At 49.3% G+C, this 27,742-nt stretch overlaps 1 protein-coding gene, 2 long non-coding RNA genes and 1 other non-coding gene across 4 annotated transcripts; 1 reads left to right on the top strand and 3 right to left on the bottom strand.

The window, feature by feature from the left end:
• Positions 1–22,933, top strand: Ggt5 (gamma-glutamyltransferase 5). The gene is made up of 12 exons (XM_059281603.1): positions 1–492; positions 11,155–11,285; positions 11,519–11,614; positions 12,135–12,330; positions 12,828–12,985; positions 13,450–13,596; positions 16,272–16,408; positions 16,749–16,939; positions 17,362–17,468; positions 17,646–17,764; positions 17,888–17,998; positions 22,395–22,933. Exons 1-12 carry the CDS (start codon positions 320–322, stop codon positions 22,539–22,541), a joined length of 1,713 nt encoding a protein of 570 aa, XP_059137586.1. The 5' UTR covers positions 1–319; the 3' UTR covers positions 22,542–22,933.
• LOC131926272 (uncharacterized) lies at positions 9,756–13,160 on the bottom strand. The gene is made up of 3 exons (XR_009383465.1): positions 12,369–13,160; positions 11,021–11,307; positions 9,756–10,191 (listed from the first exon to the last, which is right to left on the bottom strand). It is a non-coding gene; the product is annotated as an uncharacterized LOC131926272 (long non-coding RNA).
• LOC131926273 (uncharacterized) lies at positions 14,588–27,685 on the bottom strand. The gene is made up of 5 exons (XR_009383466.1): positions 26,302–27,685; positions 20,631–20,773; positions 18,983–19,217; positions 17,385–17,500; positions 14,588–15,253 (listed from the first exon to the last, which is right to left on the bottom strand). It is a non-coding gene; the product is annotated as an uncharacterized LOC131926273 (long non-coding RNA).
• On the bottom strand, positions 21,262–21,367 carry LOC131894018 (U6 spliceosomal RNA). The gene has a single exon (XR_009374807.1). It is a non-coding gene; the product is annotated as a U6 spliceosomal RNA (small nuclear RNA).
• Positions 27,686–27,742: the final 57 nt, after the last annotated feature.

Genomic DNA, 27,742 nt, shown 5'->3' with positions numbered 1-27,742 from the left:
AGCCTGGCCGCTGTGTCTGTCTGTCTGCTGTCTGTCTCTCCATAAACCCATGTGGCTGGCTGGCTGGCTTCCTGTTGGTCCTTCGTAAACCTGCTTACCCACCTATCTGTAAGCCTATCTATTATCTTTTCTACCCAGTTGTCTGGCCTGTGTGATAACTTATCTCGGGACCCACTGGTTGTTTTTTTTTTTCCTATTTATCTGATTGCCTGAGTTTACCTGTAGAGTTTCTTTTCCATTTGTCTGCCAGTTTGTTCCTCTGTCTGTCCACTGCCCTGTGTGCCCACCTGCCTCCCCTCTCTCCCTGGACCCCTGAGCCATGGCCTGGAGTCACAGGGCCACAGTCTGCCTGGTCCTGCTAGGTCTGGGTCTGGGTCTGGGTCTCGTTGTGTTGGCTGTGGCCCTTTCTCATCATGGCGCCTCCTGTGGCCCTGACGCCTTTGCCCACGCTGCCGTAGCTGCTGACTCCAAGGTCTGCTCAGACATTGGCCGGTGAGTAAGAGGTGGGTGTGAGCTGGGTGGCCCTTGGCGGCTGGCTGCTTCTTTCTGGAGACTGTGTGACTGTGGTAGGGGTGTGAAGAGGCCACGTGAGTACCACGCTGGCTGTGAGGTAAGGGTGGTCCGTGTGTGTTTAGCTTCCTACATCAACCCCAGGGCTCTTGCACAGAATAGAGTAGGTGTGTCCATAGAGAAGATGGGGACCCAGGACAGTCTGCTAAGAGTGTGACTCGTGCTCAAGAAGGCCACCTGGAAAATGCAGGTTGGAAAGGCCGACGGAAGGAGGCCTGCTACCTTGTCCCTGCCTGTCCTGAGTAAGGCTGGAACTTTTTCAGGGGCCTCGGTAACAGGCTGCAGGGTTCCATATGGAGGTCCTACCTACCTGCCAACACAATGCTTCCCAGGGCCAGGCTACTTCTCCAAGTCTTTCAGAACACACACACACACACACACACACACACACACACACACACACACACACATGAACCAGTGCCACATCTGTCAGGACCTCCCTCTCTGTGGCAGGCTCTGGCCTTGGTGAGTGGAGTGACTGAGGATGGTTGGCAGGGTAGGAGGAAGAAGGAGTGACAGGAGTCTCGGTGGGTGTTTCCTGATCTTCTTCCAGGAAACCCAACCCCTGGACGCTTCTGCTACCCACCACACAGCCACAGGACCAGGCTGTGGGAGGAAGTCACTCCTGGTCCCCTGCCTCCCACTGGGCCCCCAGAAACCCAGGCAAGCCTCTTCTTCCTTCCAGTTATCTGGATCTCCTTCCCAGAATGTCAGCCCACTGTGGGGGTCCAAGTGCTTTACACACCCAAGGCTGGGTCCTGCGGCAGGGAGGTGGTCTCAAGGTCCAAAAGATCGCTCTGGCATGCTTTCTTTTGCTGTTCTTGAATTCACCCACCCTTCCCTTCTTCCTTCTTCCCTCCCTTAATCCATCTGTCTATCCATTCTTTCCACCTCCCTTGCTCATAGTAGCCCCCGCCCCTCCTGACCTGGTCCTCTGAGTTCCCAGGCTTTCTGTCTCCTCCTTCACATCTCCATTTAACTTGGCAGTGGCCGGGAATAGCAGCAGCTCAGGGGCCAGTACAGGGCGGTCTTTTCTGCGCCACATGGTGTTCCCAAGGGAAGCAAGAGTTAAGGCCAACTGTTGCTCTTTCCGGTGAGACGTTGTGTCTACTTAACCCTCCCAGAACGCAAAAATGTAAATGAGGCTAGGGTGGGTGTGGGTGGGTGGGTGTGTCCGCTCATGTGTGCATGCGCACTCAGGCCCCACAGATAACCAGCCAGATGAGCAGCCCCCCATGAACAAGGGGGTGCGTCTACATATCTCTGAGGAAGGTCTCTGAGCAGCGTTTGGTCCATGAGGGCCGGGCTGCGGTTGGCGCTTGGAGCCTGGAGCCTGGACGCCCTGGCACTCTGAACGCTCCCTCAAGCTCTCCCCGGTGAAAAGCGGATGTGGGTTTCCCTCCAGTGTTTGGTCAGACAACTCTTCTTGCTTCCTGTTCTTGTTTTAAGAAACCAGGAGTGGGAGGGAGCCTCCGGCCCCAGCTACTTACTGTGAAGGAGAGGTCAGGGACCACAGCCACGCTAGGCCTCAGGAAGGTGGCCCAGCTGCTGTGGCCCCTGGCCAAGAGCTTTCCTTTTGTCTTAGGAGGTCTGCCCAGGGGAAGAACCTGGCCAGTGTCACAGCAGGCAGTCTGGGTGGGCCTGGGGTTTTCCCCTTACTACTGCCGCTCCTGCCAGGGTGGGAGAAGAGTCTTCCTAAAGTCCCCTCCCCCTCCCCTTCGACCCCAATCTGCCCAGCCCTGGGCACATAATGGCCATAGCTTTCTTTATCAAAATTGCAGAAGGTAGGGTTCCCTTGGGGTTCTGGGGAGCAAGTTCCTGGAGGGTTGCCATCTGGACTGGCCCTGGGTCACAAGTGCAGTGGCAGTTGATCCCTAAGAACTGAGTGTGGACTGCTGTTTCATGCCCACCTGGCGCCTGAGGGTTGCACCCTTGGTTCAGAGGAGAGCGGTAACACAGGCCAAGCTATAGCATCATGTCAGCCTCGGTTTCCCCTCTGGGAAGTGGCATTTAGGCAGGCCCCTTCCTCACGGGAATGGCTGTGAACACACAGGTGCGTTCACCCCACACACTGGACATGTTCCTTCAGTAGCGCTGTATCATGTCATCTGCCTGGGTTGATCCGGACATAGCCAGCATCTCAGGTCCTGAGGGAAGATTAGTCTGCCACTCCAAGTCCCGCCCTTCCAGGGCCTTGACTTTAGTTTCTGCTCTTTCTTCCTTCCAGTCTGAAACTTGTTCTATGACCTTTATGTTCTCTGTATTCCTGGCCACCTCACCAGGAAGTGACAGCCTCCCCTGACCACTGGGGCTCATGATGAAAGTCCCTTGGCACCTAGGGATGGTACACGTGTGTGCGAATGCCTGTGTGAGCACACGCACACATCTGAATGAGTGTGTCATGGAAGTAGTGGTGATAACAGCCTGCTGGTTCCTTGGGAACAAGTGCGTTCAATATGTATTATCCTGCCGACCAACACTGATCATATTTCTCAGCTGAGGAAAGCCAGACTCCGGATGCTGAGTTACCCGCCTAGGCTCTTGCAGCTGGCTAGTAGGAATATAGTCCTACTTTAGTAGGACTGCTGTGGCCCTGGGCTCCTGGCTCCTGGCTGTAGTTGGGGGTTGGAGATCCATGCGGGTAAGTCATGAGCCCGCCTCTCACCTACAACATCTAATACTTTTGTTTGTCATGTATCAACTATGTGAGGGGTAGATGCATGGCTCAGGGGCACAGCTTTACCTAACGTGCATGAGGTCCTGGGTTCCATTTCCATAATGGTAAAATAATACATGAGGAACACCTCTAATCTGTCATGACTTTGGGACACAATGGTAGCCAAGAGGGACAGAGGTCTGCCTCTGTGGAAGGAGGTGCAAACAGATCTAGAACTATGTCGGATGGTTGGGTATGATCACTGTTTATCAGAAGTTTCTGCTTTGTGAAAAATCTCCGTCTCTCTGTCTCTGTCTCTCCCCTACCCCCCCCCCCAACCTTTCTGTGTTGATCAAGACAATCCCCTTGGCTTAGTCAGCCCCAGGATGACAGTTGTGAGCCCTGGTGCCTGGCATCATGGAGTGCTTCCGATACTCTCTTTCTGCCATTTTTTTTTATTAGGTTGTAGATTAGATGTGTTTTCTGTCTTGTTATTTCTCTCCCTGTAAAAGGCAGTGAGTATTAAGCCACTTTTGTATTTCTAGCACAAACTCCGCTTAGTAGTGATTCAATATAATTGTTGTATCATGGACGATAAAAGTTTGACGACGGTCTCATCGGTTCAGCTTTGTTTCAGTGCATGGGTCCAATCAAGGGCCTCGTGCACACCAGGACACGTGCGCCGCTGAGCCACACTTTATTGTATTTGGTATGGGGTTCATGCTGATTTCGTAAAGAACTGGGGAGCTGTGTTTTCTTTCCCCATGGCTGTGTTAAAATACCCCGATGACAACAATGTAAAGTAGAGAGGGTTTATTCTGACTCACAATTCAAGATACAGTTCATCATGGCGCAGGGTTCAAGGCAAAAGGAGTTTGGAGCAGCTGAGCACTTCACATCCACAATCAAGAGAACAAGGAATGGCTGTGCTCAGTTTATTTCCTCCTTTCCACACAGTCCAGGGTCCCGGTCCCAGGAACCGGGGCAACCCATGATGGGTGGATCACCTTGACTCAATTCAATCAAGACAGTCCCTATGCACAAGCCCAGAGGCCAGTGTCCCGGGTGATTCTAGCTCCCAGGTGACACCAATGGTCACCTGGCTCTCTCTCTCTCTCTCTCTCTCTCTCTCTCTCTCTCTCTCTCTCTGGAAGAAAAAGGCTTATTTTGTGTTGTTTATAAATTGGCTGATTTTTTTTTTTTTTTTTTTTTTGGTGGTTTTTGGAGACAGGGTTTCTCTGTGTAGCTTTGCGCCTTTCCTGGAACTCGCTTTGGAGACCAGGCTGGCCTTGAACTCACAGAGATCCGCCTGGCTCTGCCTCCCGAGTGCTGGGATTAAAGGCGTGCGCCACCACCGCCCGGCAAATTGGCTGATTTTTATCTGGACTTGTTTAAAAGAACTTACCGGCTGAGCCTTCAGCAGGAGTTTGGATCTTAGATGTATTCTCAAGGTCGTGTTAAGGGTGAGCTCTCCACTCGGTGCATTTGGGGTGGGCAGAGTGGGAGGCCTTGTGAGTGTTGGGGCTTGCATTCCCTGGAAGAGGACTGTGGGGCCCCTCTTTCCTCCATTTTCTCTTCTTCACTTCCTGGGAGGTTTTGTGCAGCCAAACACTTCTACCACGTGTCACCACAACGTGTCCCCACAGCCCCAGAGCCACAGAAGCAAGCTGCCTGGGATTACAACTTCTGGGCTGCGAATCAAAATAAACCTTTTCTTTTTGAAAGTTGATTATTTCAGTATTTGTTAGAGAAGTAGAAAGCTAACATTCCCTCTGTGCTTGAGTTATTTGTATGTGCATGTGAAACCTTTAAACCACGGTTTCTGTTTCTTTAATAGGTGTTCAGTTTCTATGTTTTAAATATTTTACATTTATTTACTTACTTATTGAAGGTGTGTGTGTGTGTGTGTGTGTGTGTGTGTGTGTGTGTGTGTGTGTGTGTGTTATGTAGGTCAGAGGACGACTTGTGGAAGCTGGTTTTCTCCTTCCATCATGTGGATTCTGGAAATGGCATTTAAGTTGTCAGGCCTGGCAACAAGCGCCTTTACCCACTGAAGCATCTCACCAGCCCGTTTCTGTTCCTTTGTATGAATTACCAGAAGTTAGCAAATCTTTTTCAAGAAATGTGTCCAGCTTATGCACACTGTCACATTTATTAACATACTTTTTAAAAATCGAAAACCTTCTTTCCAGGTGTGGTGCCGCATAAGTCCCAGCACTTGGGAGGATCAGGCAGGGAGACTGGGAGTTTTAATTAGCCTGGTCTACACAGAAAGACCCTGAGTTAAAAAAAAAAAAATCCTCTTAGCATCTTTTGAATGTTTATAGGGGCCTGTTATGAGTCTTTTTCCCTGATCTGCCTTGACGGGGCTGAATCAGTGGCCTTATGAAGAACCAACGTTGGCCTTTGTTGACTTCTTTTTTTGGGGTGCTGGCCACCAAGCCCAGGGCCCTGAGCAGATGCTGGATCTCTGAGCTACACCTTCAGCCGGTGATTTTATTGACTGTGCATTTGGTCTCCTTTTATTAGTTCCTGTGCTTTCGGTCTCTTTTATCCTCTATCTTGATTCGTTTCTTCCATTTCCTTTGGCTTACGGTTGCTTTTTGCATCTAGGAATGTGGCTTAGTGCGAAAATCCTCGCCTAGCATGTGCAAGGCCCTAAGCCAGTTCTCAGCATTGAAAAAAACAAAACAAAACAAAACAAAAACCCCCCAAAACCCTGATTTTTTAAAAAGGTATTCACATTGAATTTATGTTGAGATACAGCTTAAGAAACAAATTATAGCTGGGCAGCGGCGGCACACACACCTTTAATCCCAGCACTCGGGAGGTAGAGACAGGTAGATCTCCGAGTTCCAAGACAGCCCGGACTACACAGAGAAACCCTGTCTCAAAAAAAAAAAAAAAAAAAAAAAAAAAAAAAAAAAAAGAGAGAGAGAGAGAGAGAGAAATGATGACGAATCACAATCTGTTTCTGACTAAGTTATGAAGAAGCAGCTCATCTTGATTTGTGGCTCTGGCCCAGGACTGAGCAGCGACCTCTGATGATGGTCTCTTGTTGGCAGACTCCAGAAGTGTCACATGACCGAAGGGACAAAACAAAAGTAAATTCCCAAACTTATAATTTCTTCATTATTCGCTATGATGCTCTCTAAGCACAGTCTCCTCTCCCTGACCCCAGCATTCTTGAGTGTTACTATTGACTTCCAGATAACTGCTTTCTTTTATTATATGCTCTAATCCCATTTTTTTTTGCTTTTTTCTTTAAAGAAATATCCTATGTGTATAAAAGTTAACAGACATGTATGTATGTATTCCAAATGTGTGCCTGGTGCCCAAGGAGGTCAGAAGAGGGCATCAGCTCCCCTGGAACTGGAGTTACAGATGTTTGTGAGCAGTCATGTGGTTGCTGGGAACTGAACTGTGGTCCTCTGGAAGAGCAGCAAGTGCTCTTAACAGCTGAGCCATCTCTCCAGCCCCTTCTTTCTTTTTCCAATGCTCAGATGACCACAATATGATCAGTAAGAGTCCCTTAAAGTCAGAAACTACATATTTTTTTTTTACGTTTTAGATTTATTTATTTTATCTTTATGTGTTTTAGTATTTTGCTGCATGTATGTATGTATGTATGTATGGGTACCACATGCATGCCTTGTGCCTTCAGAGGATGGAGACACTGGATCCCCTGAAACTGAAGCCACAGGTGGCCGCAAGTCACCATATGGGTCCTGGAAGTCAAACCAGGGTCCCGTGCAAGAACAGCTAATGCTCCTAACCACAGAGCCATCTCTCTAGCCCATAGCTAAGATCTTTTACACATTGTGTCAGTCAGATTTCCATTATCATAACAAACACCTAGATAAGCACTTATAAAAAGAAACCCAGCAAGACAGGGTTTCTCTGCGTATCCCTGGCTGTCCTGGATCTCACTCTGTAGACCAGGCTGGCTTCGAATTCAGAGAGATCCACCTGTCTCTGCCTCCCGAGTGCTGGGATTAAAGGCGTGCGCCACCACTGCGTGGCTTGCTTTCTGCTTCTGTTTTGGGTGGCTGTCTTACCATGTTGCTGGGCTGGCCTCAAGTTCCTGGCCGTAGCGAGCTTCCTGCCCCAGCCCCCTGAGTAACCGAAGCTGTAGATCTGCATTTCATTCTAGATATTTTACAGTTCACTGATTTTTTTTCACGTTTGTGTCTAACCTGCTATTAGCATTGAGTTCCTCATTCCAGCTTCTCATTTCCAGTTGCCAGAACTTCTTTTTTGTTTTAATTAGTTAAGCTGGGCATGAAGGTGCACACCTTAATCCCAGTGTTTGGGAGGTAGAGATGGGTGAATTTCTGTGAGTTTCAGGCTGGCCTGGTCTACATAGCAAATTTCAGGCTGGCCAAAGCTAGCAACATAGTGAGATCCCATCTCAAACAACACACACACACAATTAATCTATTTGTTTTGTGTGTGAGTGCGGGAACATGTGGGTCACTGCAATGTGTGGAGGTCAGAGGAGAATTTCCGAAGTTGATTCTCATCTCCCATCTTGTTTTTGAGGAAGGGTCTTTTGTTTCTGCCACACTGAATACTCCAGGCTAGCTCAGCTTGTAAGCTTCCTGGAGCTGCCCTCTATCCGGACATAGGAATGCTGGGATTGGAGATGTACGCCAGCACACCTGGCATTTTACACGAGTTCCGAGGACCATCTCAGGTCATCGGGCTTTCGGGGCAAGCGCTCTTACCCACTGAGCCATCCTGCAGAGCTGCAATTTTTAATCTTGTCTTTTAGAGCTTGAAATATAGTCATTTGGACACTTGTAGTTTGGATTATATTTGTAAGTCTTGGCATTTGGGGGGGTTGAGGAAGAAGAATCACAATGTGAGGCCAGAGAGAGACAAAAACAGACAGAGACAGAGAGAGAAACCAAGAAAGCCACACACACACACACACACACACACACACACACACACACACACAGACACACAGACACACAGAGAGAGAGAGAGAGAGAGAGAGAGAGAGAGAGAGAGAGAGAGAGAGAGAGAGAGAGAGAGAGAGAGGAGAGAACAAAATAAACCGAGTTGTGGCCTTCATAACCGGGGTCCTGCCGATCTTTTAGGAAGATTGCCGTACTCCATCCTGAGTTCCCTGTTACACTTCCCTTGCTGTCTTGGTCATTTTCCACCTCAAGCTAGAGAGCACATATAACAATTGTTCAAAATAATTTTCCCACTGAACATCGTGCCCCCCTCCTGTAATTCCAGTATTTGGGAGACTGAGGCAGGAGGATCATCACAAGCGTGAAGCCAGCCTTATGTAGGACTCTGTCTGAAAAAAAAAAGCCAGTGAAGTCAAAATAATAAGTGAGTAAAAGCAATTTTTGAAGTTTTGTAAGGCCTTAGGGAAAAGGACTTGTTTCGGATATTATTTTAACTAGGCAAAGATGTGTTACATTCGCTTATGCTGTGGAATATTACTTTAACTGTGTGAAGGTGTGTAACATTTATTTCTGCTGCCTTTGTTAATGATGTAAGGGTGTGTTACATTTGTTTCTGCTCCATTTGTTTAATTATGTAAAGGTGTGTTGCATTTGTTTCACCTTGCCTGCCTAAGGCACCTGATTGGTCTGATGAAAAGCTGAATGGCCAATAGCTAGGCAGGAGAGGGATAGGCGGGGCTGGCAGGCAGAGAGAGTAAGTAGGAGGAGAAATCTAGGCTCGTCAAAAGAGAGAAGGAGTGAAGAGAAAGATGGAGAAAGAGAGGGACACACCCAGTGCCAGAAGCCAGAGCTGCCAGCCAGACATGAGAGGCCGTGAAAGTTAGAGATACAGTAGGAGAGAAAGGTAAAAAAGCCCCGAGGCAAAACGTAGATAAAGAGAAACAGATTAAAATAAGAGCTAAGCTAAGGCTGGGCATTCAAAACTAATAATAGGTCTCTGTGTCATGATTTGGGAGCTGGTTGGTGGCCCAAAAGAAAGCCTGCTACAAGGACTGGGATAGAAACTAAATTCAGAAGTCAGAAGTATAGTTTGCATTTCATGGATGAGCTCAAACATGGACCAAGGACTCAATATTAGGAGGTCAGGGAGGTAAAGGAAAACCCAAGATGGAAATAAAAACATAGAGCAGAAAGGGCTTCCGGCAGGAGGCGGCAGCACACGGCAGGACTGGCTGCTGCCGAGGGGCCCGAGAGCTGAGGCCTTGACTCTGACGGGAATATGCCATTCCTTCCTCTCCATTCAACTTTGTTGATGGTGTGTTATTGTTAAGATTTTGTGCTTACGGGGCTGGAGAGATGGGTTAGTGGTCCAGAGCACTTGATGCTCTTGCAGAGAACCCAGAGGACCCGAGTTCTGCTTGCAGCACCCGTGTCGGGTTCTCACGTCCACCTGTAATTCTAGCTTCAGGGGATCCAACACCCTCTTCTGCCCTCCACACAGAACACACACACACACACACACACACACACACACACACACACACACGCACAAAAATAAAGAAATAAATAAATACATCTTTAAAAAAGTTATACTTATACCTCAATCTGGCAGTCTAGTTTTGTTTATGCTTCTGGTTCCTTCCCATTCCAAGATGACCTGTGTGATGATGGGGTTCCCATGTATACTAACATTTAGGCTAAGGAACCACAGTGAGGCAGAGTCCAGGATGGGCTGGTTGGGTCACAGGTAAAGTGAGTCAAGGGAAGGTATGGGGTCAGAGGTCCCATGGAGTTATGGGAGGAGACCAAGGTCCACTCCCGTGGTCCTTAAATTCCTTGTGGTACCTGGGGGTTAAACAGTAATCCTAGTGGTTCTGGGGAGGGTCTCTAGGTGTGAAGGGAGGGGCAATCCTTGGTGAGCTGTGTAAGCTGTACTTCCTGGCACAGTGCCACCGTGACGTAGACCAGTCTCACCAACATTTTGGAGTTGAAGGACCTGCCCCTTGGACAGATGAGGAAGCCGAAGTGCATTGTCATAGGCTGGGGATAAAGAAAAAGATGAAGGGCTTATTGTTGTTTGGATTTCTTAAAGGTCTTATAATAAAAAACCTGGAATCTGATATCGGGGTAAATGCTGAAAGATCAGAGAGAGAAAGGAACAAGCCATTGCCATCTCTCACCTCTAGGACTCCTCAGGCTGAAAAAGCCTTTAGTTCCTGTCTCCTCATGCCTTATATACCTTTCTCTTCCCAGCCATCACTTCCTTCTTAGGGATTAAAGGCGTGTGTGCTTCCTAAGCAAAGGTATGAGGTCTCAAGTGCTGGGGTTAAAGGTGTGTGTCACCACTGCCTGGCTCTGTTTCTCTCCTGGACTGAGTCAATCTCATGTAGTTCAGGGTGGCTTTGAACTTACAGAGATCCAGACAGATCTCTGCCTCTCAAGTGCTAGGAATAAAGGTGTGTGCCACCACTGCCTGACCTCTATGTTTAATCTAGCGGCTTGTTCTGTTCTCTGATCTTCAGGCAAATTTTATTAGGGTACACAATATATCACCACAGCTCATCAGTCCAAGTACTGGACCCTAGTGGCAGGACCCTGGGGTCACCCACCAAAGGTCAGCTTAGACAGTGGAGTTTCAGAATGGGTTACAGGGGCATGGCCTAGGCCAGGTTCTGCCTGTTACAATGAGCCAGCGTGGCTGGGAGCTCCAGGGGATGATGGCAGCAGAATCGTTTGAGAACTGAGAACCACCTTCTCTGTGGTACAGGGAATTCTAAATGCCATCATACTTTGCAATCTATTGGGTGTGATGATGGGCCAATGAGTAGCTGGATTGGGGGGGGGGGGCAGTTCCGTGTATTTTCCTCACCTAACTTGGGATTTGGTGCCAGCAGAGAGACTCTCAACCTGTCACTGTTTCCCAGTAAATGCCAGTCACATGAGCCCAGGCAGAGCTGGGGTAGGGCAGCAGCCAGATCACCGATTCTGTGTCATGTCCCCTAGGGCCATCCTCCAGCAGCAGGGCTCACCCACGGATGCGGCCATCGCAGCCTTGATCTGTACCGGCGTCGTTAACCCACAGAGCATGGGCCTGGGCGGAGGGGTCATCTTCACCATCTACAACGCCACAACAGGTGGGCCCTCGTGTGACACCCCCTGGGGAGAGAGGCTTGGCTTCAGTCATGGGGCACCCACTCCCCGGGCTGCCTTGCGTGCGTCTTCCTTGGTGCCCTCCGGACTCGCTGCCCTGCCTTTGCCTCTACTGTGTAAAGCCCTGGTGGGAGACAGTGTTTTAAGGGTTAACACAGAGATGGAAACCAAGACCTAGAACAGGTTGGAGCTATCCCTCATCCCGCCTCAACTCCAGGGAAGGTGGAAGTCATCAATGCTCGGGAGACAGTGCCAGCCAGCCATGTCCAAGGCCTGCTAGACCAGTGTAGAAAGGCCCAGCCACTGGGCACAGGTAAGGCCTTTGGAAGAGTTCTTTAGACAACCTAACCCACTCCACGGTGCATGGGCTTGTCCAGAGCAATCCCCCCAAAAGGGTCAATATGACTCATGAACAGGCCGTGACACTCTGACATTGGGGACGGCCTCTGAACATGGGGAGACTGGACTCCCTGGCCTCCTGGGATGGGTTAGAGGGGTTTCTTTGGGGGCGAGACTCTGAAAAGGGGGGTGTTCCAAGGGGAAGACCAGTCTTGGGGAACTCAGTGGATATGGGTTGGTGGGACAGGGGTCCTGGGTCCAGTTCATTGGAGGGCAGAATAGGCTCCAGGGTGTAGCCTAGGCCTGGTTCTGTCTATTGCAATGATCCAGTGCCTGGTGGTGGAGACCTCATGTGGATTTTATATGGAAGGCAGTGGAGAGCCACAAGAGGTCTATGCGGGGGACGCTATGGTCAGACATGGGCTCCAGAAGCTGGGAGAGCAAGTTGGGATGATAGGGTTGCACTGGGCTGAGGACGGGTGCCTACTATGCAGGGGCCCAGTGGATCGGGGTTCCGGGGGAGCTCCGTGGCTATGCCGAGGCCCACCGCCGACATGGCCGCCTGCCTTGGGCTCAACTTTTCCAGCCCACCATCACTCTGCTCCGGGAGGGTTTCCGTGTGCCCTGGGTCCTCAGCCAGTTCCTCAACCACAGCTTCCTGCGGCCCTCCTTGTATTCATCAACCCTGAGGTGAGCACTATAGGGCAGCTCTCAAATCCACATCTTACCTGAGCTCAGCCACTGTCGAGCTGTGCCTCAGTCATTCCTCAGCTGGAGGGTTGACCCTAAGGGGCCAAAGCCCCTATAGCCAGGGTAGCCAATGCTTGTCTCTGGCCAGACCCTAACTTAGGCTACGGATGCCATACCCCTTCAGCTCTGGCTTCCTCCAGCTTCTCTTTGGGGTATTTGGATAACCCCTTCAGCTTGCTCTGCTAGCTCAGTGATAGGTAGGTGGCAAGGTGACCCTGGGAAACATATCAGAAAAATTCCAGAGCCAGGAGTGAGGGTGGAGACACCAGCCCCAGCTATTTCTAGAGAACCAGCTCCCTAGAGCTTCAGTGCTGGACCATGGCTATTCCCGCAGAAGCATCCTGAAGATTTCCCTAGAGCCCAGAGGAATGTGAGTGTCCGCTGGGATCTGGCGTCAATCTGAGGTTGCCCCCTCCTCCCCACAACCCCCACCCCAGACAGCTCTTCTTCAATGGGACAGAAACCTTGAGATCTCAGGACCCATTTCCGTGGCCTGCACTGGTCAACACCCTGGAGACCGTGGCCACAGAGGGTGTGGAGGCCTTATACACAGGGAGGCTGGGCCGCATGCTGGTGGAGGACATTGCCAAGGAAGGTTAGCTGTTCTGACACTCCAACACCCAGCCCAGCTAGAGAAAGAGCCATGTTCTGGGCATTGGGGGTTAAAGTCACCCCTTTCCCAGGCCCTTCAGAACTGCTGGGTGCTCCTGGGATTCGGGAGAGGCCAGGTGCCCATCTCGTCCAGCCTGGCCATTGCTGGCCTCGGGGGTCTCTGTGGCAGAGACCTTGAGTGGCAGAGCTTTTGCAAGTCTGCCTGTAATGAGGCGATGGCAGGCCTGGATGGCTGAGTTGGCCACCTCTCCCTTCCTATTCCCCACTCCCCTTCCTCTGCCCCCTACCCGTCCACCCTATACCACTGCCCAGGCACCATCACCCCTCGGGGACTATATCACTTGCAGGCAAGAGGGACTTTTTTGGGTGACCCGAGCTGGGTAGTGACTCTTTCTTGCTCTTTGGCAATCCCCATCTGCACCTGGAGCTCTCAACGTCTCCCTCCAGGAAGCCAGCTGACAGTTAAGGACTTGGCGGCCTTCCAGCCTGAAGTGGTGGCTCCCCTGGAGATGCCCCTAGGAAACTACACCCTGTACTCACCACCACCACCTGCAGGGGGTGCTATCCTTAGCTTCATTCTCAATGTGCTGAAAGGTAAGACCTTCTCAGGCCTCTTCTTTCCCCTCCAGCAGGGAGCCTGAGCTCCCAGTTCTTCCCTGACTTTGGGGAACACATTAGCTTTCTGTCACAATGTGGGAGCAGCTCCCACATTTTTCCCCCAGGGTACTCTTGAGGAAGGAGAAGTGAGAAATATTTAGATAGAAGGATAGAGGGGAGAGAAATAGAAACACAGGACAGCTCAGGAGGGCCTGGATCTTTTTTTTTTTTTTTTTTTTTTTTTTAATGACAGGGTTTCCCTGTGTAGCTTTGTGCCTTTCTTTCCTGGATCTCGCTCTGTAGACCAGGCTGGCCTCGAACTCACAGAGATCCACCTGCCTCTGCCTCCCGAGTGCTGGGATTAAAGGCGCGTGTCACCACCGCCGAGCGGGCCTGGATCCTTATCTACCGGCCCCTTCTGGCGTTTCTGAAGGGCTATTTATAGGAATGCCAAGGGGTGGAGCAAAGACCCCCCCCCCCCCAGCACAGCCAAGTGTAGACCCTTCCAATCACCTAGAAACCTTGCACATGGTCAAGCAATCCTCTAATGCAGCCCTGCTGGGTAAAGCAAGCTCAGATCTCACTAGGAAACCTTTGTGGGCCTCCACATCACTATAACATGATGGTGGACACAGGTACTCATCAAGAAAAGGTTAGTGCTGGGAGTTTAGCTCAATGGTAGAGTACTTAGCAAGCGTGGCTCCTTTCATATCAGCCCTCTTGGAAACACTACCGAAGAGTCACATGCGAACCACCTCCCACCAGCAAACTCCCTGTGACCTAAAGACCTATTAGGTCTTACCTCTTAAAGGTTCAGCCACCTCCCAATGGGGACACTATGGGGATTAAAGCTCCAATCCCAGTGTGTCCTCAGGGACACCCAAGACATATTCCCATCATAGCATATGGCCATTGTCTTTTTTGACATAAATAGGTTAACAAATGCATGATATCCAAGGACTGTGGACAGTGGTCAAGATGGTAGAGTTGAGCTCTGTCTCTGGAACTGGCTCATGTTGTGCCGAAGGAAATGGCATCCGTTTTCTTAGTGCATGACCCAGTTTCAGGGCACAGGAGCAGAAGGCTCTGTGGGTAGCGAGCTGCATGTCAGGTGTGTAGACTTAAGGCTGACGCACGGCACTGGGAATCACAGCCTGCAGGGACTGCCCAAGGCCTCACAGTTCCCGAAGCTAGAAGTCACAGCAGGTTGTGCTCAGAGCCAGTTCCCTCTGGAGTCTCCTGGGGAGAATCTGCAGGCTTCCCTTGCCTTTGGTTACATCAGTCTAGGCTCTGCCTCCATCAGTTCAGGCAGGTACAAAGCCTTACACATACTACATGCTTCCCTAAGGCTACACTTGTGATAAAGTTTAATTATAAATTAGGGACAGTAGGACACAGCCTTTTCATCTACAGGAAGCACTCTGCGGCTTCTCTTCAGTATATGCAAATCGCCAGCATCACCGCCATTGGTTAGCTTTCCGTTACTATAGCAAATACCCGGGATTAAAAACCCACTCATAAAGAGAAAGAGTTTGTTTTATCTCACAGGTTTATAACGTCTGTTTGTGCTCGGCTGGCTCCATTGCCTTTGGGCGGAGGTGAGGCAGTACATCATGGCAGGGAAGTGTGGTAGAGCGAGAACCTCATCTCAAGGCTGCTGGGAAATAAAGAAAGGGAAGGAGAGGAGACAAGCCCCATCTGAGCACATGACCTACCCATCCTACCGGGCCCCAGCTTTTAAAGTTTTCACCACTTCCCAGCAGTGCCAAGCTCAGAATCAAGCCTACAAGTGTGCATTGGGGCCATTGTTCAGGAACCTACATGCCACCTTGATGCAAGGACTTCAATAGGGTGACAGTCGGTCATGGAGAGTTAATAAGGCTTGAGAGTTCAGTGGTGGAGTTCATGTCCAACACGTGCAAGCGGGGGACCTGTCTCAGTGCTGGGGGTTATTAATAAGTGACTAAGGAGCAGGCAGCATTTACAGTATGGATACATTGGACAATGGGATGATTCACAGCCTTGGTGTGATGGATGGAGCAAGAGGGCACAAGACTTAATCATGCTACTCAGAATGACACTTAACATTTATGAATTGTTTACTCTGGAACTTTCCATCTGATATTTTTAAACTATGATTAACAGCAAGTAACTGAAATTGTGGAAAGTCAGACCATAGACAAGAGGGGACATTTCTTCTCTGTGTGTCTGACTTATAAAGATGTACGTGGTCCAGCGTGGTGGTGCACACCTTTAATTCGGGTACTTGGGAGGCAGAGGTAGTCAGAACTCTGAGTTTGGATCTCTGAATTTGAGGCTAGCCTGGTCAACAGGGAGAGTTTCAGGACACCGAGAGCTACACAGAGAAACCCTGTCTCGGGAAAATACATACATATACATATACATATATATGTATATATGTGTGTGTGTGTGTGTGTACACACACACACTTGATCATCACATTTAGGGCTAGCCTACATAATCTACACAATCCAGGGTAAATTCCCTCTCTCAAATCCTTAACGTATTTTGCCATATAATGTAATATTAATTGTTGTGCTATATAAATCAATATTCATGGATTATGGGGATAAAGAAATGAGTAAATCTTTTGGGGGGCCAACATTCACCCACTACACAAAGTAATACCCCTGACCCTACTATCTCCCTAGGGTTCAATCTCTCTGCAGAGATGGTGGCCCGGCCTGAAGGGAAAGTGAACATGTACCATCACCTTGTAGAGACACTCAAGTTCGCAGTAGGGCAGAGGTGGCGGCTATGGGACCCTCACAGTCACCCAGGCATACAGGTAAGGCTCCCTGGGACTGATGATGTCCTCTCTCACCTCTTCCCTAGAATACAGCATGGAGGGAGGGGCATGTCTGGCGTGGGGAAGGGGGAGGAATTTCTTTATGGTTCTAGGCAGGGATATCCTGGCAGTGGTCCCGAGGGCTGGAAGGGACTCCTGGGTGATGGCTATAGTGGGTGGGATCTGGGCTTAGCATGGGCTCAAGGAAGGCCCTTCTACAACAGACTGGAGAAAGGGTCTCCCAGAGGGGATTGAGCTCATCCTCCACTCTGCTCTGAGGACCTCCCCACCCCACCACTCCCTGACTCCTCACTAACTTGCTATCTGACTGCTCACCCAGAACACCTCCCAGGACCTTCTCGGGGAGGCTCTAGCCCAGCACATCCTCCAGCAGATCGATGGCCGCGGCGACCACCAGCTCAACCACTACAACCTGTCCGGGGTCAGGGGCAACAGGATGGGCACCTCTCATGTGTCCGTGTTGGGAGAGGACGGCAGTGCTGTGGCAGCAACCAGCACCATCAACACACCGTGTGTGGGACCTGGGCAGGGGCGGGGGCGGGGCGGACATGGCTCAGGGCCAGATGGGTAGGCCCCTCCCCTTGGCTCCTGACACCGAAGTCTCCTTTACCCCAGTTTGGTTCTACACTCTCTGACTTCCCCTTGTTCGTCCCTAAGCAGGCAACATCTTCCTTTCTCTTTTCTCCCTGTCAAAAAGGATGATCTGGCACCAGGGACATCCCTTGCCGAGAAAAGCTATTGCTAGGTGGCCCTGCGCCAGGGCCTGCCTGGGATGAGCTTTACTCTGGTCCTGATGCGGAGCCAAAGGGGATCTTTTGGGCCCGTGGGTGGCGCTGGGCTCTGGTGTGCTGGAAGGCAATACAGTAAAGGTTGCAGCCCTTGGGGTTGGGAGCCAAGGCCCCAAGCTCAGACTCCACCTTACCTATCTGCAGCTTTGGAGCGATGGTGTACTCACCTCGGACAGGCATCCTCCTTAACAACGAGCTACTGGACTTGTGTTGGAGGCATGTAGAAGGTTCCGCGGTCACTCCTCCACCTGGTGAGAGCAAGGCCTCCTCCTGCCCAGCACCCCTTGAAGAGAGAAAGGAGGGTGGGTGGGCAGCTAACCCCTGGGTGCGTCACCCCCATCACTGAGCACTGTTTGCTTAGCAATGCATGAAGGAGGGAGGGGCGGGTGGTACTCCTCGAGGGTGTGGGTGATGCTTGTTGGTCCCAGTTCCAGGTGAGCGCCCACCATCTTGCATGGTTCCCTCCATCCTGGTCAACAAGGCCCAGGGATCCAAGCTGGTGATTGGTGGGGCTGGCGGGGAACTCATCATCTCTGCTGTGGTCCAGGTGAGTCTGAGGGTTCCTGGCTAGAGTGTTTCCTCTCTGGCAAACTCCCTGGGGTGGGGATGGGAGTGTTGTGGTGGGATGGCCAGTGTCTCCTTCTTCCCTGTATCCTTTTATTTCTTCCAGACCATCATGAATAAGCTGTGGCTTGGCTTTGACCTGACAGGAGCCATTGCAGCCCCCATCCTACATGTCGATAGCCAGGGCCACGTGGAGTATGAACCCAAGTTCAACCAGGTGAGGCTGAGGTCCCACCTGCCTCCTGAAGCCCATGTTGCTCAATGTCCCCTGTGAAAAATTCAGTAACTTCCTGTGCCAGGGAGGTACGCTTCACCTTCAGGGACCACGAGGAGTTGAGAGGCTCAGTGGGGAAGACAATAGGTTTGTCCCATGGCATCCAGGGCAGAGAGCAGGCTGTGGCCTGAGCTTCTCCTGGGCTGAGGACTTCAAACTCTTGCCAGGCACTGGTGGTACATGCCTTTAATCCCACTACTTGGGAGACAGAGGCAGGTAGATCTCTGTAAGTTCGAGGCCAGCCTGGTCTACAGAGCGAGTTCCAGGACAGCCAGAGCTATGCAGTGAAACCCTGTCTTGAAAAACCAAAGGGGGAAAAAAATCTTGTTTTGTGTACACCATTTCCAGGAAGCTAGCTTTCCTGGCTGTGGCCAGTTAGACGTTGCTTCCTGGCGACTTGTTCCCTCGTATAGTTTGAAACTCACATTTGAGAGTTTACTCATGAAAGAACTTGCTTTTCCTGTGGGATTTTCTTCTGGAGCATTGGAGGTCATGCTGTTGTTGCTTCCAAACATGTGTCTCCCACTAAAGCCCCGGAGCAGGATCAGGGGCTGAAGTCTCTTTCCTGGCTACCACCTTCCTCCCCAGAAACTTCGCTTTCTGGGAGTTTTCTGAAGCTAATTGGATGCACTGTGCTGGAACCTATGTAAAGATTAGCAGCTTTGGGGCTGGAGAGATAGCTCAGTGGTTAAGGGCACTGGCTCAGTGGTTCTTCACACCCACATGGCAGCTCACAACCACTCTGTAAACGCTATAAGAGGTCCAACATCCTCTTGTGACCTCCACAGGCTCCTGTATGTGGTGTACATACACACACACACACACACACACACACAGTAGATTAATGTTTTATAAATAAATAAATCTTTAAAACGACCATTAGCTTTTCAAGGCCACAAGCTTTGTGTTCAGGACCATTTCAACTACCTGTGGTTCAAGGTTCTCAAAGTTCTGTTTTGGTTCCCAAGGCCATCTTCCAGGGCCACTTAGAATTCTAAAAACCCTCAGACTAAGAGGCCTTCAGTAAAAAGGGGCACTAACAGATGGTCCTTGACTCATAATAGTTTGACTCCTGGATTTTTCAACTTCCTAATGGTATGAAGTCCATATATGCCGGGCTAGGAATGTAGTCCAGTGATAAGGTATGCACAAGCTCCCAGCACTACAAAAGACAAAAGAAAAAAGGTTACATGCATTCAGTGGAAACCATTTGATGTCTATTATGCATCGATGGTGATTATGCATATAACCATTCTATGTTATAACATAGAATGACATTGACAATACTCAATACATTACATGTGAGATGTTCAACACTTTACAATGAAATCATCTTTGTCTCAGGTGACACTTTAGGCTAACATAAGTGTTCTGCACATTTAAGGCAGGCTATGACGTTTGATAGTTTAGACGTACTTAATTTTTTAAAAAGATATATTTTATGTGCATGAGTGTTTTGCCTGTATGTCTGTATGTGCACCATACCCATGACTGGTGTTCATGAATGTCTGGAAGGGCACTGGAGTCCCTGGAACTGGAATTATGGTTATGAGCCACCAAGCAGGTGCTGAGAACTGAACCTGGGTCCTCTGTAAAAGCAACAAGTGAGTGCTGAGTCATCTCTTCAGGTTAGATATATTCAATATATGAATTCATTTTGAAATATTTTCAGATTATGATGGATTTATTGGGCCATCGTCACCCCATCATTTTTTCTTTAATTAATTTATTTTTATTTAATGTGCACTGGTGTTTTTTCCATGGGCGTCAGGTCCCCAGGTACTGGAATTACAGACAGTTGTAAGCTGCCATGTGGGTGCTGGGAATTGAACCCAGATCCTCTGGAAGAGCTGTCAGTGCTCTTGACCACTGAGCCATCTCTCCAGCCCCTCGTCACCCCATCATAAGTTGAACAATATCTGTAGTATTGAGAACTTGCTCAGATCGTGAGGTTCAGGGCTTAGCCACTGGGACTCAGATTCTTGGCATTCTAGCATCTTCACGGGGTTCTTCCAGGGACCCGAGAGGCTCTCTCAGAGAGCACCAGGTCCAAGGAACTAATGTCGAGAGAATGCAAGATCCAAGACATGTTCTTTTAAGCCCTTGCTCCTTAAGCTTTGGCCCTTGACTTAACTGCAGATCTGTCCTCAGCGAACATCAATTCTCAAGACTTGGCACTCTGAGACTCTTTGGCGCTGAGAATTCAGAAGATGACACAAGGTCTGGGAACTGAGATTAATGAATTAAGTGCCCTGTCAAGCCAAGATTGTCAGTTCCCTTGGGGTGTTAAAATGTCAGTTATGCAGATCCAGGGCTTTCCATGGAGAACCTCATAAACCCTGGCTTAGAGATCTCAAGTCTCCGAGGACTCTTGTAAGCAAAAGCCACCACCAAGGCAAGGAAGGGCTTGGAGTTTGGCCACTAAATTCTGAGAAATGGAGGCCTCTGAGGATTGAAAGTCTAACTTTGGCTTCAGCACTGAGATCCTCAGCCTTTCTTGTCAAGGCCGTTGGGCAATTCATATAGTAAACGCAGAAAAACTTACAAGCCCTCAGGGTGTGGCTCCAAGTCTCACCTTGCCACTGGCTCAAGTCACATAATGTTTATCACTTGATGGAGTCAGAAAGGAGACAACTGCTTATAAGGCTTGCAGAGTCACCATACCCGGACATCTGTGGAATATGGGGTCACAGTGGACAAAATCCTTGGCCCATTCATCTGAAATGGCATATGGAAGTTGGGGCTGAAGAAATGCAATTCTTAGGATTTTTGCTGTCTTGTAACATGATAAACGGCAGTAGTGGGGGGTTCATACCCCAAAGACAAAGTTCTTAACATCTTAGAAGTTCGAACTTCAGGGCTAGGGCCTACTTTAGTTTCTACCTCCAATTCAGATTTAATGCCTTACACCTGAGCAATTAGGGCCCCACGTCCTGAGCGTCTCCCAACACTTCCTTCAGGGTTCCAGTTTTCTTGGTTACATACAAGTTTGTTTGTTTCTGAGACAGAATTTGGCTCAGGCTAGCCTCAGAATTGCCATGTAGCCTAGATTGATTTCAGTTTACAACCCGCCCTGTCTCTGCCCCTTAAGTGCTGGATTGTAGGTAAGTACCACCATACCTGAAGAACCAAAGCACCCCCATTTCCTATATCCATACACACACACACACACACACACACACACACACACATACACACACACACACACACACACGGAATGCTTCATGAATTTACAAGTCATCCTTGAGCAAGGCCCATGTTAATCTTTCTGGATTGTTCCAATTTTAGTGTGTGTGCTGCTGAAGTAAGCACATGGATATCCTGGACAAATGGGATCAGCAGCTTTGAGTCCTTCTAGACACCCCCTTATAACCCCAAAGTTATAGCCCCACCCCCAGGAGTTTGACTGCTGGATATCTGGATGTCTCAGGTCTTGAGTTCTTATATGATTGTTGCTGTTGTCCTTTATGGTTTGGCAGTACTCAAGTTGGTGGGTCTGCATACCTAGTATCCAGTACTTTGCCCTCCTCAATGTCCCAGGGCGTCTGTGAACTCCAAAAGGTGTTGCTTTGAAGAGATTCAAACTTGTGGCCCCTGAGCTCAAGTCTTCTAATGCGACCTTCTCCATGGAAGCCCCTAGATCACCTCAGACTTGTCCTCTGGGTCCATAGTGAACTGGACTCAAGAACAGAATGAGGGCTGGAGAGATGGCTCAGAGGTTAAGAGCACTGACTGCTCTTCCAGAGGTCCTGAGTTCAATTCCCAGCAACCACATGGTGGCTCACAACCATCTGTAATGAGATCTGGTGCCCTCTTCTGGCCTGCAGGCATACATGCAGGCAGAACACTGTATACATAATAAATAAATAAATAAAATCTTTAAAAAAAAAAAAAAAAAAAGAACAGAATGAACTTGATTCTTTTTTGAGGAGGGTTTCGAGACAGGGTTTCTCTGTGTAGTTTTGGTGCCTGTCCTGGATCTCACTCCTTAGACCAGGCTGGCCTCAGACTCACAGAGATCCACTTGGCTCTGCCTCCTGAGTGCTGAGATTAAAGGCATGTACCACGGCCGTCTGGCTGATCTTGGTTCTTGAGGGGTTGTTGCTCTGAGTTGCACTGTCCTTGCATAATCCCTGTACTCTCTTACGTCCCTCTGATGTTTACAAGCCATGCTCTAGAACCAGTTCCTGATGGTCTTTCCCTAGCCAGGGTCCTCAGGCCCCCGTGCCCCAGTCCCATCTTTTTAGGTCTGTTTTCCTATTTTTTTGTCCAGCCACTCCCTTGTGTACTGGGGGACTGGAGCTGCCCTCTCCGTGAATGCTCCTTCTCTCTTCTTCAGGACGTGCAGAAGGGGCTACAGGACCGGGGCCAGAGCGAGAGCCCACGGCTGTTTTTCCTGAATGTGGTCCAGGCTGTGTCCCAGGAAGGGCCCTGTGTCTATGCGGCATCTGACCCGAGAAAGGCTGGAGAGGCTTCGGGATACTAAGACGGCTTTACCCCGAGCTAGGATCTGACCCACTATGAGTTCGGTGCCTCAGACAGAGGAAGCTGGAGGTCTAAGTGCTCCAGGACCTGGATCCTTTGCCGCGAGATCAACCTGGGACTGAAAAGGACAGGGACCAGGTCGGCAGATGAATGACGGAAGAGAGAAGGATTGACTTGTTTGTGGTCCCTTCCCGACACCTCCTGGGGCCCTGCTCTGCCTCTTTCTAGCCTCATGCTCATCCTCTAAATGGTCTACCTACCAGTCCAGGATTAAAGAGGAGCCACACTGTGGACTGATTTAGTGGTTCTAAGCAGGTAAAGGGACACTCAGCGCCCTGTGACGTGCAATACACCTCAGACTCCTATGGCCCTTCATGACTCACCATCAAGGCTCAGAGAACAGAGGCCACTCACCTCTACTCTGTTCAAGCTACAGTGTGTTTGGGGGCTTTGCAGTGTATCTGGCCCCCATCTTACCTGCCAGTGAGAAGACAGGAGTGTGGCTTGTAGTACTCGCCCTCAACTCCTGTGAGGCCCTTCTCCACTCCAGGAAAAGGTTGGATGAAGCAAAACTTGAGAGCCCTTGCTCTGGTCTTAACGTACCATGTTCTTGAGAGTAGGGCTCATTCTTGGTAGCACTGACATGTAGGATGAAATAATCCTCTGTTGTGTGGAGCTGTCCCCACGTTGCATACCCTTGACACAATAGCATCCCCTCGCGTACCCCCAGGATGCAACAGCCCAAACTGTCTCTGGACAGGCTGCAGCATCCCTGGCTGAGAAGTGCTGCTCTGGATGGGTGGGAAACCGCCCGAGACGGCTTTGCAGGCTGACCAGTACGGTGCCCATCATAGAGGTCTCCCTAGAGGGACCTAAGCACCTTGCATCACACTGACTCCTGGGAGCATCAGGTACTTCTGTATCACCCCAAGGGTCGGCAGGAGTTGCTTTAGTAAGTACAGAATGCGACAACAACCTGCATGGCTTATGTATCTTAAAGAAATCCATCGCTCTAGTTCAACAGTTTAAGAGCTCTTTTTGCTAGGACCTAGTTTTGATTCCCAGCACCCACATGGTGGTTCATCACCACCTATAACTCCAGTTCCAGGGGATCTGATGGCTGTTTCTGACCTCCACAGGCACCAAGGATACATACAGGCAAAACACTCACACATAAAATTAAGTGAATAAGCAGGTGGTGGTGGTGCATGCCTTTAATCCCAGCACTCGGGAGGCAGAGGCAGGTGGATCTCTGTGAGTTCCAGGCCAGCTTGGTCTACAGAGTGAGTTCCAGGACAGGCTCCAAAGCTACACAGAGAAATTCTGTCTCAAAAAACAAAAAAATTAAGTGAATAAATATAATTTTTAAAATTAAAAAAAAAAAAGAAATGGATGACTCATAACTCTGAAACCCAGGCAGTCTGAGATAGGGTGCCAGCAGATTCGGTGTTTGGTGAGGGGTCATTTCCTCACAGATAGTCTGTCATATGGCAGAAGGAGTTAGGTAACTTGCTAGGGTTTCTTAAAAGACGTTAGAGTCACCCTTCATTATCTGTAGGAGATTGGTTCCGGGACCTCCATCAAGAAGACTGAAGTCTGTGAATGCTCATATCCTTTATATAAAATGGAGTAGTGTGGGCCGGGCGTGGTGGTACATGCCTTTAATCCCAGCACTCGGGAGGCAGAGGCAGGCAGATCTCTGTGAGTTCGAGGCCAGCCTGGGCTACCAAGTAAGTTCTAGGAAAAGGCGCAAAGCTACACAAAGAAACCCTGTCTTGAAAATAAAAATGGAGTAGTGTTTGCATCAGCTGCTTGTGAAATCAAGAGCTGGAAGCTAATGGACGGTTAAGTGAGGTCCGGTGATATCATTTGGTGTTCCTGATTACAATCAGATTTTCTTTATCCTTGTGGCATTGTGGTAAGGTATGGACTCCCTCCCTTGAGTCAAGACCATAAACATTCTCTGCTTCCTTCTGACCACAGCTTCTCTCTGTGCATGCACTTCTGTGCCTAGCTACAGGATCTTCCTAATTTTATGACTGCATGCTTCAAGCTACTTAATCTTGCTCCTCCACACACACGTCTGTCTCCTGCTCCATCGCTGCTAACCTGACTCAGGTGCTGTTGATCAAAGAGGGGTAGCTATATTTTCTGGTATCTCTGTTGCCATGTGATAATGTCAGTGTGTTTTCTATATCAGACTAAAGAGGTAACATCAGACCTCCATGATGGGATCTGTTCTTGAGAGATTATTTTACCTCGTATATGAATCGAGTTCAAAGGGGAACTTAGGGATTCCCCTGTGACCATGCACCTCTGACACGTTGTGATCAGAAACAAAGGTCAGGGGCATGACAGGATATGTCTCAACATGCTCTGCAGCTCCGGTAAGTCACCTGCCCTATCCTCTTGATGAGAGAGGCCATGGCAGGCCAGTGGCGCCACGCATAACATGTCTGACTACAGATCAGAAGACAGAGAGGCCCCAAAGATACAGAGATTGCTGTCAACTAGTGAATGCTCGGTAAGAGGAGGGTTGATACAGAAGGAAATTCTGCAGGGCTTCCAAGGGAAGCCACGTGGTCAGCAAGACCCTGACTCAACCCAGTAGATAACACAACTCAGAGGAAAGACTGAAGCAGCCAGTGGGCTCCTCCTAAGTCTCGAAGAGTAACCCCTAAAAGGCCCCGACTGACTCGAATGACAAAAACTGACTTCTTTTCGACTACAACATTGTCTTAAACATCCAACAGGAAATATACCCAAAGAGTAAAATGGTAATAATATAGAACAAGAAGAAGTAGACTAAACTTTAAAAGGAACAAAGAGTCTGGCCTTGGACCTCCTCATGGGCTATCGGCACGGCAGACAAGGCGATTGCCTCTTAGTTCTTCCCACACCTGACACTTCATTAAGCACACGGCTAATAAGCATCTATCAGTCTTCCTCTGACTCACCTACTCTGTCTACCCAGGGGACTGGAGGACATTTCACTTGAAATCTGCCTCAGTGCTTTTCTATATTCTCTATATATCTGAAAAGAATATTATTTTAAAAATTTGCATTCATTTGTGTGTGTGTGGCGTGCACCATACAGAGGACAAGTTACAGGAGTGGGTTCACTCCTTTCACCATGTGGGCTCCAGGGACTGAACTTGGGTAGGCTTGGCGGCAAGCACCCTTAACTCCTGAGCCGTCTCACACACCCCTCTTTATCACAAACAACACATTCCCAGGCTGATGAGATGTCTCAGAGGTTAAAGCATCTGTCACACAAGTGTGAGGACCAGGGTTTGGACCCCCAGAACCTATGCTGAGTTGGAATGATGGCCCAGCAGAGACAGGGATCCTGGAGCAAGTTGGCTAGCCAGAGTACCCAGTACCAGCAAGCTCTGCGTTCAATTGAGAGACCCTGCCTTACATGAACAGAGCAATTGAACAAGACTCTTGACATGCATGTGCGCACGGGTACATGCACACCTACACACATGTGCCTCACATATACAAACACATATACGTGCATGCAGACCACACACACACAGATGAGGAAAAAATAAAATGACAGAGTCCGCTGCCCTTCCACCAAATTCCTATTCCAAAAGGAGAAGAAGATAGCAAAGAACAGGGAAAATCCTAACAGGGCACACACCGGACCCTGCAGCGGCATTTCCAGCATCTAGGGTCCACAACAGACTTGGGTAGCCTTGCCACTTCATTTGCAACACGCCTCGGCTCCCTCTTGGGTTACCTCCACTTCATACCTTCAGCTTTTGTTTAGCAGAGCTTCCACAGTCCCGGCATCTCCAACATCTCAGGGTTCTCCATTGCATGTTAGTCCTCACGTCTACAGCTTTGGGTAAAAGCTTTTCGGGGTCTCTTCACAGGGGATGCGATGCTATCCCACATTGCCTGTGTTCGTGGCCTTCTGGAACCATGGTGAAAGACGCAGCGACGCTCTAACACACTTTGCCTGCCTGCAAAAATTCATACCACATGGGTGCCACTGCAAAGTTCTGACGCCAGCCCCAAACTTAGTGTGGCCTCCCAGTTACCGAAATCGTGATGGCCTCGGAGTGCCGTCATGACTAAGCCAAACACTTCTGTAGATGGCCTTGTTCAGGCAGGACATTGTTAAGGCTCTCTTTTTAAGTAGGTTTGCATTTTTACAGTCTGAGACCCTCAATGGGTGGGATTTTGCTCTCAGATCACCTTCATTGTCCCAGTGCAAGGTTCTCAGGTCCCCTTTGATAAGTCCAGCTGCTGCCTTCACCAGCCTTGTCTTCAGCCTCAGCAACGTTTGCACCCCCTTCCTCGATAACCACACATTCTTCCCATCTTAGTCCCTTTGTCTGCTCTTGCCATGGCTAAGAACAGTGAGTAATAACTGTACCGCAGCCTCGATGTTATCTTGTCTTGGAATTCCCTCCACCACGCTCCGCTACTTTGAATTCCGTCTCACTCCGATTTTTAGGCTAGAGGCAGAAGTTGGTCAGAGTCTTGGCTGTAGAAGCCCACAGTCTGATCCTCCTCAGAGTCTCCGTTCTCCTCCACCCTCGTGAGCACAAACTTTACAACTGGCATTTCTGTGGACATTCTGATCTGCAGAACTCCCACCAGAATGGCCCATTAAGTTCTGCTTACAGAACTCTAGGGTTCTTTCTTGCTCACAGTTCCAAACCCTTTCATATTCCTCTTGTAAACCATTTCCAAAGACCTAGAAAAACATGTGGTCACGTTTGTCACAGCCATGACCTCGCTTCTGGTTCTAATCTTCTATATTAGTCACATTTCTACTTAACCGAACACCTGATAAGGGGGTAAGTTCATCTTGGCCTGTGTCGTAATTCCATACAGTTTCCCAGGAAACCACAAATAGATGAAAAACATTAGAACCACATTTGGGGCTTTATGACAGGACCCTGGCTCCCAAGATGCATTTGACTCTTTGATATTCTTGAGGTAAAGCAGGTCTGATCTAGTCAGGATGGAGTCATTTTTGTCCTCTCCTGCTGCCCAGGACCACACTTCTGTCAATAAATCCTCCCAATAGGTGGCATTGTGGGAGATGCTTTAACTGGCCCTCAGTGCCTAGCTGGCTGTAGATGAATTCAACTTGTCTCTCTTCTTTCTTCTTGGGCTGTGACCTGGAGAGTTAGAGCTGGAAAGTAGAAAATGGAGGTGCTAAGTTAAAACCCTTAGCTT

The sequence above is a fragment of the Peromyscus eremicus genome, chromosome 16_21 (assembly GCF_949786415.1).
Source record: "Peromyscus eremicus chromosome 16_21, PerEre_H2_v1, whole genome shotgun sequence".
NCBI lineage: Eukaryota > Metazoa > Chordata > Mammalia > Rodentia > Cricetidae > Peromyscus > Peromyscus eremicus.
The sequence above is the reverse complement of the archived record's forward strand: the minus strand, read 5'-3'. Positions and strand labels throughout refer to the sequence as shown.

Excerpts from the sequence above, each read along its gene's own strand:
- Ggt5 (XM_059281603.1), top strand. The coding sequence starts at position 320 with ATGGCCTGGAGTCACAGGGCCACAGTCTGCCTGGTCCTGCTAGGTCTG. Across the intron at positions 12,986-13,449 it reads GGAGGACATTGCCAAGGAAG|GAAGCCAGCTGACAGTTAAG; the intron begins GTTAGCTGTTCT and ends GTCTCCCTCCAG. Across the intron at positions 17,765-17,887 it reads TCATCTCTGCTGTGGTCCAG|ACCATCATGAATAAGCTGTG; the intron begins GTGAGTCTGAGG and ends TATTTCTTCCAG.